Source organism: Carlito syrichta, unplaced genomic scaffold (genome assembly GCF_000164805.1).
Source record: "Carlito syrichta isolate Samal-C Ts95f unplaced genomic scaffold, Tarsius_syrichta-2.0.1 Scaffold304447, whole genome shotgun sequence".
NCBI classification, from domain to species: domain Eukaryota; kingdom Metazoa; phylum Chordata; class Mammalia; order Primates; family Tarsiidae; genus Carlito; species Carlito syrichta.
Window position 1 is genome coordinate 92352 of NW_007248543.1, and position 16723 is coordinate 109074.

At 41.2% G+C, this 16723-nt stretch overlaps 1 protein-coding gene across 1 annotated transcript in view; it reads right to left on the reverse strand.

Moving 5' to 3' along the window:
• The window catches only part of LOC103262320 (dynein heavy chain 9, axonemal-like), a 99930-nt gene that overhangs the window by 76893 nt on the left and 6314 nt on the right, over positions 1-16723 (reverse strand). Inside the window, exons 2-6 of the mRNA XM_008059934.2 lie at positions 13215-13411; positions 10618-10776; positions 9449-9579; positions 3574-3785; positions 1116-1349 (exon numbers count right to left, since the gene is read on the reverse strand). Coding sequence (XP_008058125.2) covers positions 1116-1349; positions 3574-3785; positions 9449-9579; positions 10618-10776; positions 13215-13411 — 933 coding nt within the window. The remainder of the gene's footprint in view (positions 1-1115; positions 1350-3573; positions 3786-9448; positions 9580-10617; positions 10777-13214; positions 13412-16723) is intronic.

Here is a 16723-nt window from a genome sequence, read left to right on the forward strand (position 1 = left end):
AGAACTGTGAGGGAGAAAGAGGCATTTAGGATAAAGCTACATAATCAATTATTTACACCATTGGTGATTCCAACGAAGGATTTAAGGTGTACCTTTCGTAAGATCAAGCTTCTGGCTTTCTCTGTCATACATTTTTTCCATCTTGTACCCTTCCCCATCTCTTCTTTTTCCCTGGCAAATTCCTATTCCAATTTCAAAACTGATCACCTCTTGTGATCCCCACTTTTGGCCAAAGCCCCGCTCAGTTAGGGGCCACTCTTTCTTGCGCCCAGTAACACACCCATTTCACTTTTATTATGACATTCAGTATACTTCACTACAGTGTCCTGATTCTGTGTCTTTCCCTGTCTCCAGATCTCCTCTGGCACTCTATCATCTCCTATGAGATGGGTATAGGTCCACAAGCTTCTTACAGACAGAATCATATTACAGTCATCTCAGTACCTAGCTCAGAGCCTGGCATGCAGTTTATGCTGGATCAACATTTTTTTAACTGAAATAAACAGAGTCAATCTCATATTCCCTTATCCTTGTCATTCCTTGGTTTGTTTTGTTCATAGTAGCTTCTTTCCAGCACAGCTTTCTTTCCCCAAAGCTCTACTAATAATGGTTGGGGACACGATTCTCATTCCTTCTCTGACTTCTTGGTCCTTGTCCTAATATTGAACTTAACCCTCAACTTTTCAAATCTGTTTAAGTATGCATTTTATTTTATTATGTTCATTACCCTTCCCTCAAAGATTAATCAGCAAATTCATAGCTGCAAAATGTTAAAAGACCTGTTAACCATATTAAATTCTGAGGATTAAAATAATCAAAAGAAAAAGTCTTGTATCTTCTCAATTTTCAAACCAACTGAATTAGTTGACTGATTCCTTGGGCCTTCTTTCTAAATGGGCCTATTATCAGAATTTCCTAAACTTCTACTCTAATCACCATTAAAATAATTATCAATCCAAATGACAACTACTTACTGAACCCACATTATGAGTTATTCCAACCAATGGAGGGTTGGCTATCAGGTTGTGTTGTGCATTTTCCTAATCCACTCTTTGAATCCCTGGACTACTTGCTCCTGTTTGGGGCTGGGAGCCTGCGCTGACAAGCACACTTACCTCTACCACATGCAGTTGTCCTAGGAAGCCATCCAATCGTACAAAGACCAAAGAAGATTGGAAATCCCACTCCTTGATTTCCTGATTCTCTTTGAAGTAAGTGTGAAGATTCTCCCTTCTGTCCTGAAACACCTGCTTGAAGAAGCTCAAGGTGTCCGAGACCACTTGTAGTTTCCTCTGACTTTCTTCTACATCACTTCTCAGGAGGTCTTCTGGACTGAGATAATTAGAGGCCTGGTATGCAAACAGATTAGTGTCACTGAGTTTGCCTGCAGATGCAAGCCATCTCATAACTTTGCCAACACCACCTCTGAAGTGAATCATTGCCCAAGAAATATTTTTTCACAAGGATAATAGAGAAAATAGCTGACTCTCTGTTCCACAGGTGGATTGGGACCTGGGGTTGAGCTAAATCATCTTTGTAGCCCAAGTCATGGCTCAGGAATGAGCAGGTGACCAATAAGAGAGGAGAAAACACAATAAGACTTTTGCTGGGCCAGCTGGGGCTGCAGCAGATGTTCATTTCCAGGTGTTCTTTTGTGACTTATTGGCTTTTGATAGTAAAATAATTCGAGTGTAAGAATTCTCTTTATGATAATTATGTTCCTTTCTTTAAGATAATTGCACCTGGAAAACTGGGAAGCTGAAGCTGTAAAATGGCTACCTTTACCACCACAGGGAGAAGCAGAGATAAGTGGGCCCTTGACGTCATCTAAGGCCATATTGCAAGTCAGGGCTGAAGTCAGCCTTACCTTGGATTTTCTTTCTTTCTCTTTTTTGGGTTGGAGTCTTACTCTATCACCCAGGCTGGAGTGCAGTGGCACACTCACGGCCACCCCAGTGTCGACCTGCTGAGTGTCAGTGATCCTTTGGCCTCAGTCTTCCAAATAGCTGGAACTACAGTTGTGCGTTACCACACCTGGCTAATTTTTGATTTATTGTGGAGACAAGGTCTCGCCAATTTGCCTGAGCTGGTCTCAAACCTGTGGGCTCAGGCAATCCACTCACCTAGGCCGCCCAAAGTGCTGGGATTACAGGCTGAGCCACTGAGTCCGGCCACCTTGGACTTTCAAGGTATATGAGCCAATATGTTTTCTTTTTGCTGATACTACTTTTGGTTGGGTTTTCTTACACTTTCAGCCAAATAGTTCTGGCTGGTAAATATGGAATGATGGTAAAAGCACTGGCCTAGTAGTCAATCCACCTGGGTTCATGTCTTGGTTTGGATGTCCTTGGGCAAGTCAGTTAATCTCCCTGAGACTTAGCTCACATTTTTAGATAATACTAATAAATAAGGAGACCTTCTCTGCCCACCTCTCAGAGTTTATCTGATAATGACCAAGATTATGAATGTAACAACGTTTTGCATCCTGCCATGAGCTCCATAGATGTCAGTTACTATTAGCTACTTTCTAAGCTTGTTCATTGTTTTCTCAGGGTCACAGCTCCAAAGTGGCAAAATAAGTCAGTTTGGGGGTAAGAGCACCAAAACTTTTTTAAGGACTCTAGTTCTGTTTACAGATACACTCCTCAAGGTTTACACTGCCTTGTTTGGTGCTATAAGTGTCCCTAAGGAAAAGGAGCACGAAGTACGTAATCTAAGAAACTGCTTCTCAACAGCTTGTGGGTACCAAGTTCTCAACATGTGCAGGGCCATGCATTGTACATGGAAGCCTCACAATCACCCAGCAACCCAAACAGAGATAGGTCTTCTTTTCACTGTTATATACAGGTAAAGAGTGAGGGACAGGACAGGTAAGTGACTTATCCTGGCACACAGCTGATAAGTAGAGAAGTTGGAGTTGGTACAGGATCGCCTGATGTCTGAGGCTGCATTATTGTTATTATTTTCTTATTCAGAGTCTCACTCTGTCACCCAGGCTGGAGTGCAGTGTCATGACTATAGCTTACTGTAGCCTTGACCTCCAGGACTCAGGTGATCCTTCCACCTCAGCCCCCTGAATAGCTGGAACTACAGGTGCGTGCCACCTCCCTGGCTAATTTTTTGATTTTTTGAAGAGATGATGTCTCACTATGTTGCCCAGGCTGTTCTTGAACTCCTGGCCTTAAATGATCCTCAGGCCTTGGTCTCCCAAAGTACTGGGATTACAGGTGTGAGCAACTGTGCCTGGTCTGAGGCTTCATTCTTAATTGCTTCATTCTTAATTGCTGGGCTTTACTACTGACTTACCAACTCCTCTACCAAGAATATTGGTACTACTCTTCCACTCTTAGACTAAGGGGAAAGAAAGACTGCGTCTTCCAGGTGTTCTAATATTACTGAAAATGTCTTTGTGAAGTATTGACTTGTGAGAGTAAAATACCTTTATTCAAGTGTGAGAACTCTTTGGACTGTAATTATTTCCCTGCTGGAAAAAATGCACACTCAATTCTTTCCTGTGACTTGGTGCCAACCAGCCCCCAGGGAGAGGTTGCTGGGAGTTGTAGGGTGGCCCACCTGCTGGATGAGAAGGTTGCAAATCTCCTGGAGCAGCACAGTCAGCCTCCCTGGGAAGCGGTAGCACTTGCATGTGGCCCAAATCAGGCAGACCACGTGGAGCAGGGGGTGCAGCTGGGACTTCACCTCTGGAAACTCTGCATTTTCGAGGGTTTCCAGGTGGCGGTGGAGTGGTACCAGGTGCACATGGATGTCCCGCGCCTCGGCCAGAGCTAGAAGGAATTGGAAACAGTCACTATTTCCTGCTTGAGCCTCATACCTAACTGTTGGAGCCCTAGTCCCTGAGAAGTGAAGGTTCTGCAAAGCAATGAAGGTAATTTCTTCCTAAATGGAGAAAGCAGAAAGAAGGCTGCTTCCAGAAACTTTCTACCTCTTAAGAGGAAATATGGCAATCTGGAGAGCCCAGGATAACTGGGATAATGGTCTGAGGAGTTCTTCCTTACATCATTTCTCTGTGTGAACTTCTCCCTGATGCTTTGAGCCACAGTCTGGTGCTGGGTGTGTAGTAGATATACCATGCAGTAAATATTTGCTAATTACTTTGCTACTGATGTCTCCAAGACAATACAAAATAGATGGCAGAGGACACGTTTTAGAATCAGAAGGACCTGCCTTCAAATGCTGACCCAGACACTTAAAATTCTATGACCTTGGGCACATTTAAGCTCTCTGAGCCTCAAAAATATGCTAACTATTTAAGGTAGCTAATTTAAAAGGTTCTTGTAAAGACTGAAAGCAATACAAATGGAAACCTCATAAACAACTACCACAGTGCCTGAATCAAAGCAAGCACTTGAAAAAGGATAGTGTATCTGATGAGTATTCTTTCATGAATAAAAAGTCTCGCTGAACTCTTGTAAAGAAGAAGTCACAGGACATAGAGAAATAGCACAGACTGATTAGAGTAAGGTTCTGCTGGTTTTCAAAGCCAGGAAAATCTCCTACTATCTCCTGTGAACACAGTCAAAAAACAAGAAGGACCTTTAACCAGTCATCATAGGGAAACTGAGAGGGAAGGTAGGAAACCCAGCAGCACTGGATGCTGATATCAGCATAGCAACTTGGAGGGAATGCAAAAGCCCTTTGGACAAACTGGAAGGAAGGGTTTATAATGACTGGTTCTGTTCTGGAAGATCATCAGAGATATCATAGGACAGCAGATGTTCTTAGGTAAGCGTTATGTGGATCATGCTAAAGGAAACTCAAAATACATACTATTTAGCAATCAGATTCAGTACTATAGGAGCAGTTCGACTCATTTGACATGCACTATCTCTGTAAAGCCCTGCAAGGTAGCTTTAGTACTCCCACTTTATAAGCTGCCTAGGGTCATCCCATGAATTGACCATCCCTGTACAGCCTAGCAAAAGGAAAATGACCCCAAGTCTACTATGTTGAACCCCTGGCTTGGTGGTTGTGAGACACCCCTTACACAAGAGTATGTTGATATGCACGTTTATACTTGATATCCCAAGTGAGATTGTGGGAAGCAATATGTAAATTGAATTTTTACAAAGTTAAATGTCACAGTACATTGATTAGAGCAGTGACTCTTCAGTGGTGGTGCTGAAGGTGTGTATTTGAATCATTGTGTTGGGATGGGTGATTTCAGAATTCTGCAGCCATTCTAATGAGCATATGCTCTGGCTTTCATATGTGCTGTGAGGGAAAAGAGGCTGCGACCATTATGCCAGAGAAGCTTTATCTTAATGACTCCTTGTTTGGAAGTCTTTTTTAAAAAAGCAGAATCTTTTAAAATTATTCTAATAGTCACTGCCTTGATTTTTAAGAGCACAATATTTGAGAAAACAGGGTTGATCATCAGTCCAGGATGCAATAGCCTTGACTGAAAAGACAAATGAAGAAAGAGAGATGGACAGAGTTGACTTCATATCTTTTTTAAAAATGTAAATATAAACAGTGGTGACAAAGTGATGTCCAGTGATCTGTTGGCAAATATTTATCAATAGGCTCTTTGGGGGGACAAATGCCTTTGTACGTAGCATTTGCCAATTTCTACGGTGTAAATATTCCCACCATGTCTTATTTTAAGCTACTGATCTAGTTTTATTGAGAGATGCATGGGTGAAGGGAATGGGAGGGTTAAAAAGAAATGCAGGCCGGGGAGGAAGTAGCTCAAAACTATAATCTTAGCACTTTGGGAGGCCAATCTGGGAGGACTGCTTGAGCCCAGGAGTTTGAGACTAGCCTGGGCAATATAGTGAGACTCCATCTCTACAATTTTTTTTTTAAAAGACCAAGTACTAATTTACAAATTTCTGAGTATCACAATGATCAGAGAGGGCTTTTAAAAGTGACAATTTGGGGGCTGTGCCCATGGTTAATGCCTGTAATTTCAGCACTTTGGGAGGCTAAGGTTGGAGAATTGCTGAGTCCAGGAGTTCAAAGCTGGACAACACAGCAAGACCTCATCTCTACAAAAAAAAAATTTAGCCGGGCATGTTTATGCACACCTGTAGTCCCAGCTATTTGGGAAGCTGAAGTGAGAGGAACACCTGAGCCCGGGAGGTTGAAGCTGTGGTGAGTTGTGATTGTGCCACTAGACTCCAGAATAGCAACAGAGTGAGACCCAGGCTCAAAAAAACAAAAACAAAAACAAAAAAAGAAAGAAATATATACACACACAAAAAAGAAAAAGAAGCGGCCTCTCACAAGCCACAGCAAACCAGTGCATGTTGGCTACAGCACAGCTCAAACTTTGCCTTCTTTTCCATACACCGACTCACACAGTTCCTTGAGTGGTGCCATGGTTTGAATATGGTCCCTACAAAATTCAGGTATGGAAACTCAATGGTCAATGTAATGGTATTAAAAGGTGATTAGGCCATGAGGATTCCTCCCTTGTGAATGATGTGATTAAGGCTCTTACAAAAGAGGCACCACACAGAGTTCTGTCCCTTGCCCGTCCGCCTTCCTCCTCTTCAGAGTATCTAGCAACAAGGCATCATCATGGAGGCAGAGAGTAGCCCCCGCCAGGCAATTGAACCTTCTGGCACTTTGATCTTGGACTCCCCAGCTCCCAGAACAATGAGACATAAATTTCTGTTCTTATACATTACTCAGTCTATGGTATTCTATTATAGCAGCACAAATGGACTGGGATAATTGGCAACCAAGTTGTACTACACCAATCCTGTCTGAGAAAAGAGAATTCTCTAATTAGTCCTTATTGCCCTTGTTCTTTGTCCTCAAGGAGACTGTTGCTGTTTTCCAAGGTAATTTATTGTCCAGTCCATTCCACTTCATACAATCTTGTTCCCACATATTTTCCTCCATCCTTTTAATTTCCTTTTTTATTTCTCACTGTTTTCCCATTCATGCCCACTAATCCAGAAATATTTCTTTCCCTATCCCTCACTTCAGTTCATCAGCAAGCCAATGAACTATCCTGGCCACAACTAATAAGAATAATGCACATAATACATCTATTTAGGACAAAGAAAGCCAAATGCTCTGAAATTAAATTAGAAATGAGAAAATCATTCACCAGCTTCAAAGATCCTGCCAAATTTTCTGACCAAGTCTACTTAACACCTCTAATCACATTTTGTTTTCTTCCATCACCAGAATTGAGTTTCATATTTAAAGAATTACTACTTTAATAGTAGTGTTTATCTGGTACTATTATAATGATAGCATTTTTTTCTTATTTCATTTCAAAGAGCTTTTTCAAGCTGGCCTAGGGAAATGAATCTTTTATAACTATTAACCCATGCGAATGATTAGAGTCTTAACCTATTAATGTGAAAAGTATATTTGAGCACTAAATAACCAACTCATATTTTTACTACATGTGATATTTCATAGCCTCCAGTTTCAAGTATTTTGCATACCTCCTTTATATGTGTACAATTTACTACTGTATTGCTTAATTAATCTTTTTCTCTAAGTTGACTCCTATTTTAGCCTATTAATAACTAAATTATACAAAATGAAAACTTTAAATCACTACTATAAATGAGAAACTGCTATCACTTGCTCAAAACAGGATCTTTACCCTTGAACCCGTTTTAAAAAAAAAAATCTGTCTATACATTTCCCTGGTTATTTCTCACACCAATGGGGATACACATACCACTTTTGGGGATGCCTATTCATTTGAATTGAAGTGTAAATTGGGAACAAAGGTTGATTCCACTGGGACACAGAAAATCTTTCAGTGAAGCAGTAAACTGGGGCCTCAAGAGACATCTTGTTGCAAGTCAGCTTTATGTGCTTTCAGAGCAGTGTCTGTGATGAAATTTTTAGGGCCCAGAAAGACCTCAAAGACTAACAACTTATGTCAGTTCTCCTCTATTATATAGCTGGTGTCAGAAGTTTGAACACCGGAACTTGTATTCCTTTAGCTAAGTGGTTTGCAAACTCCATGACATAAGGAGGGAAGGTGTGATGCAGGATCAGCCAATAGGCTCTGGACACAGATGTTGCCCTCTTTCACAGAGCAAATATGCATTGATTAGTTTTACATTGTAGATTTACATGGGAGATTGCATTTAAAGAAAGAGTTCTGGGAGGGGAAAAATGTTTGAAAATCACTGCTTAGTGTCTGGTAGACCACACACAAAAAGATGTGTGAAATAGTATAAAGAACTCATCAAGGTAATAAAAGCAAAGAAAGCTGCTCAACAGCAAGAGCTGAATGTGAGCAGAGTCGAGAAGTGACTTCATGACAATCTTTGCTGAGTGTGTATTTTTATAATAAAATTGAAGGTTATTGTGAGACCATCACTGCCATTGCCTTGCTAAGCTATGGTGTGGCCATGTGCTCTTTGAGCTATGACCAAGCCATGTTTTCTTAAGCTTTGGCCCCCTCCCCTACCTTGGGAAGGTGAATCACCTTTCTCCCTCTCTCTAATTTACTTTCTAAATAAACTATATTTTCTAACCTAAAAAAATCTTAAAAATAAATAAAGTAAAATTGAAAAGATTGTAAAAACAAACAAATCAACAAATTTTAATTAAAAAGTATATGTACTTCACTTAACAGACATGAAAAATGTTCAGAGTTTTAAAAAAAATTCAAAGTCCATTGCCAGCTTCACTATCAGATCAGAAATAACATCCAAGTGCCATAAAATTTGAACCAACAACTTAGCAAAAAAAGAAAAGAAAAGAAACTATGGATAAACAGAATTACTTCAATGAATCTAATGGCTTACTGATTAGATTAAGCTTACGCTGTATGAAATTGTAAATACCTTTAAAAGCACATTTTGACCTACAGTAATGAAGAGCAAGGAGGAGGTTTGATAGGAAAAAGGGAGAAGAAGCACAGTGCACCAAAGAGGGGAGAAGGAGCCCTGAAAAAAAATTTACCTACTTCTAACATAGACTTTGCTGGCTTTGCAATTTTGATAAGAGCTGATCTTGTCTGGTGCTTAGATGGCCAAGAAATTGCAGTCCCATCTAACAGTAGGAACAGAAAAATCAGAATGGAGCTAGAAATGAAATAGAGATTACTCATGGAGCCAGAAGTGGAGGGACCTGAATCCCAGAGGTGAGAGATAACAACATGCATTTGTATAGTGAAGTGCAGTCAGTAAAGTTTTTCCACGATTATTATCTCATAAGAGCCCAGAAAATTAGGGTGAATGTGTGCACCATAACTGTGGTACATACTAAAGCTCAGAGAGGTTAAGTGAATTTGCCCAAGGTCATACAGTTGTGGAACTGCAGACAGTGCAGTTCTATTTAGTTGCTCTCCTGCTTCTAGATTTGGTACTCTTGCCACCATTCTGTATTGTGTCAGGTTGGGAGGTTATAAGGACTTGAAGCAGCTGAAACAGACAGAGAGAAGTAAATGCATCGCTCAATAAGAAATGTGAGTCAGTGAACAACACTTGCTGGTCCTCACCTGCTACAACGTTTCTGAACATGGCTTTGAAAGCGGGAAAGTAGCTGCTCTGAAGCTTGTCCAGGAGCACAGCCATAGCTTTCACCTTTATTGTCCTCAGTTGATTATAAATGTATTCCAGATCCTCATACCTGCAATATCACAGAGAAGGGTGAATCCGGGGGAGCATCAGGAGATACAAGTCACACTGTGCTCACCCACTCTCACACAGAAAGAGAGAAGTCCTGCCTCAGAAGAGCCAGGACATCTGTTTCCAGCACAGTGAGGGCAAAAGCCTGACTCAGGTTCAAAGGGAACACAGGTTCAAAGGGGCAGCTCCAGGAAACACTGCTGTGACCATCTGGTTGCCCAAAAGCTTGGCAGTTGGAGGTCATTAGCTCTTGCAATAAGGTTGGGGTAGGGTGAGAGAGGCAGTGTCGGACCAAGGGTGCTAAGAGAATGACCCTGTGATAGATCAGTGGAATGGTCAGAAACCAAGAAAGAGGATGGAGTGTCTCAGCATGGTAGTGCAGACTGGGCTGGAACACTACATACATGCCCCATCACATGACACCAATAATCTCCATTCAGTGCAAGGGCAGGGACATCTGCCTCCAACATCTGTGTTTCCTTCAGAGTAAAAGATTTATCAGCACAGTGATAAATCAGAGCTAGGAAGTGGTGGGCGGGGTGGTGGTGGTGGGGCCTTTGTGAGCAAGCATACTGCATGATGAAATTTCCAACCCCGCTAATGATGACCTGGGACCTAGGAGAGGCCATTCTGCAGCCAACTTCCAAAACCACCTCTCTTTTTTCAGATGCTTATAAATAGTATGTGCATCTGGCCTCGACTGTACAGGAAGAGAGTAGACAGCTTAAAAGAAACATATTAAAGGAAGTTGATTAATTTTACATGTAGTTAAAATAGCCATTAAAGAAATGTCAGAAAACATACTAATGGTAGCCCAAGAAAAGAAGGATGACTATTGAACCTTAAGGAAAATGTACATCTCATAGTCTATAGACAAACTATGTTGACCCATTTACACAGTGCTGTATACCCTATGAATGATGAGAAACACCCAGAGAAAAGAACCAGACCCAATGGTTGGTTCCTCTAGACCAACTCTGGCTTCATTCCCTGCAAGACTTCTCCTCCCCAGGATTTAAGCATGTGCCTTTTTGCCTACCTGCTCTTCCAGAACTCCAACTCCACCTTAGGGGTGGGATTATCCCCTTGTAAGAGTGACTGAGAAGACTCTCTCCTGAGCACCACCTGAACTTGGTGGCTCCATTTGATCACTGCAGACTCAATGGAGTAGATGACTGACTTGTCTATGGAATCCAAGCTATGCAAGAGAAAAGAAATCTCCTGAGACACGTGGAGATAACATAACCCTGGGCATTCCCCTAAATAGAGCCCCAAATATTTTTAAAATAGGTGGGAAATTCCATCTAGAACATGTATTCTTTTTTTTTTTTTTTGAGTTGGAGTCTCACTCTGTTGCCCAGACTGGAGTGCAGTGGCACGCTCCCGGCTACCGCAGCCTCGACCTGCTGGGCTCCGGTGATCCTTCTGCCTCAACCTTCCAAGTAGCTGAACTACAGGCATGCTCTACCACACCTGGCTAGTTTTTTTATTTATTGTAGAGATGAGGTCTCACCAAGTTGCCCAGGTGGGTCTCGAACCTGCGGGCTCAGGCAATCCACTCACCTCAGCCTCCCAAGGCACGGGATTACAGGCTGAGCCACTGAGCCTGGCTTGAACATGTATTCTTAACTTTTTTAATAATAGCCTCATTGAGTAGTCAAATAAAGGTATATATTCTCTCCCCAGAAAAAAATAATATGTGTGTACATAAAACATTATTCATACAGATTTAGGATTCACCAATATTCTGAAGACTAGTTTAAGAACATTGAATGTCAATAAGTTGTCCTGTCAGTGCAGGGACATTCAGATGATCACCAATCCTTGCCTGAATCCCACCAGTGACAGCAAGCTCCCTAACTGACAAAGCAGTACATCTATAGGTTGCCTCTGCCAGTGAGAAAGCTTATCTCTCTCCTGACCTGCATTACCTCCTTGTAATGTCCTCACTTTAGTCTTAGTTATGACCTCAGCAGAAAAGGAAGTAGGTTATTTCCTTCTCCACAAGGCAAATACTCAGCCACCTGAATACCACCATCATGATTTCATTTGTCTTCACTTTTCCAGTGAAGACTGGAATTCCCAAATTTTCCCCCATATACCTTAAAAAAAACTTAGCTATGTTTGAAAAAGGATAAAAACTACAAAAATAATAATTTGGTTGTTTTTTTCATAAAGTCTTAACAAAACTGTACATGGCAAGAACCAAAGACATAGTGACAAAGAGGGCATATCATTTACATTTTCATGTCAGAAACCCACCTTCACTTAATTTAATTAAAATCATATTTGCTGAGAAATGATATGGCACAAGTGATTGTGAAGGTGTTAAAGGAAGAAGATGCTTACCTCCCTAAAATGATTCAGTCTTTTGGGAAATTAACAAATTTGAACAAAGGAAGACAAATTCAGCAATGATTATATACACACACTGAATGTTATTAAGTTAAAATGTAAAGGGACTAGAAAAAGAGTAAATTTATGTATTTTGAAAATTGGATATTTTTATTAAACAATAAGCTTTTCAGTTAGCTGGGAAATTACATCAAGTTATATATGTAGCAAATTGCTTCCAATAAAAAAAAAACTCATTATAAAGTACCTTGCTGTTACATGCATTACTAATTCTTCAGATCAAATCATGGATGCTAAGTATACCACACTGACACTAATACACTGGAAAACTCCTGACAATGTGGCAAACTGAGCTCATGTAAGATTGCCACTTGTTGCCACTTGTAATCCCAGGTAATCGGGAAGCAGACATTGAGCATCACTTGAGCCCAGTAATTGGAGGCTGCAGTGAGCTATGATGATGCCACTGCACTCCAGCCTGGGTGACAGAGCAAGACTCCATCAGAGAGAAAGAGAGAGAGAGAGAGAGAGAGAGAGAGAGAGAGAGAGAGAGAGAGAGAGAGAGGCTGGCTAAAATATAACAAAATATATTATTTATATACATAGCCTGTCTTGAAAGGAAAAAAAAAATCCCCAAACAAAGGAAACATAGACAACTCAAAGCCAGCATGTTAAGTGGAAGCTGATCATGAATATAACTTCTAGAAGTAGAGGAGGATGGAATCGTAATGCCCACTCAGGGATAGGATGCATGGACTTAAATTCCCACCCAACAAAGTCAGATTTGTTTTTATTTGAAAAAGAAAAAACAAGTCCCTGGGACTTGAAACAAGTCATCAGCTGCTAGGGAAGGAGCCTGGAACTGTAACAAGAGTCACCAGAGTTAGTTTTGTGACATTATGTACTGAGTAAATGCTGGGGAGAGTTGTGGCTGCCTCCCAGACTGGACCTGGGTCTTTGCCAATGATGAGACACTATCCCGATAAGCAAAATACTGAAATCCAATGTGACTGGTCTCAGACTTGAAATGATTCTGAACAGAAAAAAGGCTATGTGGCTGTAATAGCCTTGAGAGACTTCGGGCAGAGGGACTGGGGCAAGGGAAGTAATCAGCGCAAACACACAATCTGAGGATGTTGGCAAACAGAGCGGACAGTGGCTCGTGTGCAGCGTGAGGAGATGTGCAGAGTCAGGAACAAAAAAAGTAATAAGGAAAATATTCCAACAAACTAGCATCTCCCATATCTTAGAGGCCCATATGGCTAGGCTGGCGGTACTTACACTGTCTCACTTTTGGAATCCACAAACTCCATTTTTTCTGAGCCTATTGGAAGAGGCAGCAGCGTTTTCCCCTTCACCTGCTCAAGGATAACCAAGAGATCACACTGGAGGCTGTGGGCATGCCGCCAGACATCCTGAAACACCATTTGGGGCCAGTCTAGGCAATTCTTCTCATTGGCCAGGATGGGTATAACTACCTGCAAAAGAGGTGCACAGGAAAGAAAGGCAGGTATTCCACTTTCGAGACTTTAAGGAAAGTCTATTTGGGAAAAGGTTCGTAGAACTATATACAACCTTTTGCAGGTCTCTATGGTATAAGGCCTAATAGGAAGGTCCAACATAATGTGCTGTATAACATCTAGTAAAATTGGGAGGCCCTTGAATAGATTACTCGTAAGTTGTCCTTCCCACTCTGTTCCTGTGGATAAGGTCCTTTAGCCAAAAAAAAGCTCTCTTTATCAAGAGGACCAGGCACAGTTTCTGCTTATCCCTGAGTAGCATGCTTCAGTTCCCTGCCAACTGGTAGAATTATTCAAACAAGCCAATCACATCTTCTCCACGGAAACCAGGGGGCACCATACCCTCTTGACTCTACAATGTGCCTTCCACAGCCCTTTACTGTTCACTCTGTTTCCAAATGCAACCGTCATGTGGCCCTGCATGGCACAGTGTCCTCCTCCCCTGGGCTGTTTAAGAATATGTGACTAATAAACTGCTGTCAATGTTGTTTATTTTGTTGTGTTGTATGTTATGTGTTCAGTCATACACATTGCCCTAGGGCAGGAATCCCTCCTTATCAATTGGGTGAATATGAGGTGATTGAAACAGTCACAAAGGCCAGAGACAAAAAAAGAAAAATGCTAGTAAGAATGACCATCTGTCTACAGGTGGTGTGAGAAGACACCTTGAAAAATAAGCAAAGCTGAGGATCTTAAGTCCATCTTTGAGATGAACATTACCTGAGCCTGTGGGTTCGAGACCTGCCTGGGCAACTTAGCGAGACCTCATCTCTGCAATAAATCAAAAATTAGCCGGGCATGGTAGCGTGCGCCTGTAGTTTCAGCTACTTGGAAGGCTGAGGTGGAAGGATTGCCTGAACCCAGCAAGTCGAGGCTGCAGTGACTGGGAGTGTGCCACTGCACTCCAGTCTGGGTGACAGAGTGAGACTCCAACTCAAAAAAAAAAAAAAAAATTAACATTAGCTAATTTTGGCCACCCAACACAGTTCCTCTTCTTTTGATATTTATTCTCAAATCCAGAGGTAAACATGTAACTGAATCTGAGCCACTGAGAGTCAGGCCAGTCTCTTAACTTTTTGAAGAAGATAGGTCTTCTCTTTTCTACCAGTCTGGAGTCATTGGTGGACATCTGCTACCATATGGAGCCTTAGAATATGGTCAACAAGGGGAAAAGAGTGTTTACAGATGAAGAAAGACCGAGGTCTGAAGACTTTGAGTTCCCGAATCAAGTGGCCCCTGAACTTTCACGCTAGTTTAAATTGGCTTTCTATTACTCGCATCTTAGAAAGTTGTCAGTATAACTCACTAGGAATCTTTGCCTGTCAAAATCTCACAACTAATGGAAAAGGAATGCCAGAAAGACAGATGATCAGGTAATATGATGAGGAAGCTGCCAAGTAAGTAATGAAAAGGAAATATGAACTCATATTACTATATATGATCAATAAGCCTTGGTGGTTGTGAATTGGAATACCTGGACCCAGCATGCTAAATTCCAGAGAATGGTCCTTGCCTGGTCTGTCTGGAAATATTCACTGAGCTGAGAACTTACAACACGTGAACAGAGGGTTTAAAATGGAAGAAAATATCTCAAATGATGCTCTACTACATTCATGTTAAGAAAGAATACTTTGAACTCAGGTCAGAAGGCCTAACCAGGAAAAAGAAAGAACTGGAATTTTCCTAGGATCTCAAAGGTAGGCACTATATCCTATTTAATCTTTATATGTGGATAGTCCTCCCTAGGATCTGGCATATAAGAAACATCCAGAGTTTTATAGAATAACTGAATGCATGCTGTCTGAAGTAAAAGTGATATGTAAGTTTGGGTTGAATTTTTGATGGCTTGGAGTGATGGAAAAATAATAAATGTGAACTCTCCATGAAGTGAAAATCTACTCACTCATATATTCAATGAGCATGTATTGGGCATCTATTATATGCTAGAACTGTTCTAGGAGAATTCATCAGTGGACAAAACAGACAAAAATTTTTGACTTCATGAAGTTTATATTCTATGGGAGAGACAGTCAATAATCAAAAAGTTCCATGAATAAAGATAAAGAAAGCATGTGGAGGTATCAGGAGTGTGGGGTGGAGAGATTGCAGTTGTAAATGTTGAGGTTGGTGTAGGCCTCGCTGAGAAGATAATATTTTAACAAAGACTGGCAAGCATGGAGGGATACATTGAAGATCCCTGGGGGAAGTATACTTCAGATAGAAGGAACAGCCAGTGCAAAGGCTCTGAGGTGGAGGCATGCCCAGTACAATCAAGGAGCAGTGTGGAGGCCAGTGAAACTGGAACATGGTGAGCAAGAAGAGAAGGGAAGTAAAGTCACTTACAGCTCTGCCTGTAAGATTTCAATTTTTACTCTCAGAGAAATAGACATCACTAAAAGATTTTGAGTAAGGCAGTGACATGGTCTGACATCTCTTTTAATAGGATTATTCCAGTGGCTGTGACGAGAATAGACTCTAGGGGGCAAAAGTAGAAGAGGAGATCAGCTAGCAAGTTAGTACCATAATACATAAGACAGTTGCATGACACTGGAGATAGTGGGGAAGATGGTGAGAAATGTTCTGATTCCATACAAATTTGGAAGGTACAGCCAAAGTAATGTCTTCAACAGATTGCTTTTGGAGTTGTGAAAGGAAAAGAGGAGTCAGAATGACTCCAAGATTTGGGGCTTGAGTAACAGAAAGAATGGTGCTGCCATGAACTAACATGGGGAAGAATAAGGGTGGAGTAAGTTCTTGAGGAAGAATCAGGATTTTGTTTTTGGACATACTAAAATTTATCTATTGGACTTCAAGATGAAGACATGGAGCAGGCAGTTGAGTGTGCTAGTTGGGAGTTTTGAGGACAAGAAAAGGTTGGAGATAACAAATTTTGGAGGTGTCAGATAGAGATGATTTGTAAAATTTAAAAATTGAATGAGAACTCCAAAAGAAAGTGATAGAAAAGATGTTCAAGAAATGAGCCAATGTTAAGAAGATAGGAAGAAGAAGAGCAGTATCAGTGGAAACTAAAAAGAAGTAGCCGCGGCAATGGGAGGCGATTAGAAGTCTAGAGTTCTGGAGGCTAAATGGAAAAAGTGTTTCCAGGAGAAAACATGGTCACAAGCTGTGATCAATGCTGTTCACAAACCAAGCAGGATGAGGCTGGGCTAAGGGCCATTCAATTTAGTCAAGTGGAGATCACTGGGAACATTGGCAAGTTCTTTTTTTTTTTTTTTTGAGTTGGGGTCTCACTCTGTCGCCCAGACTGGA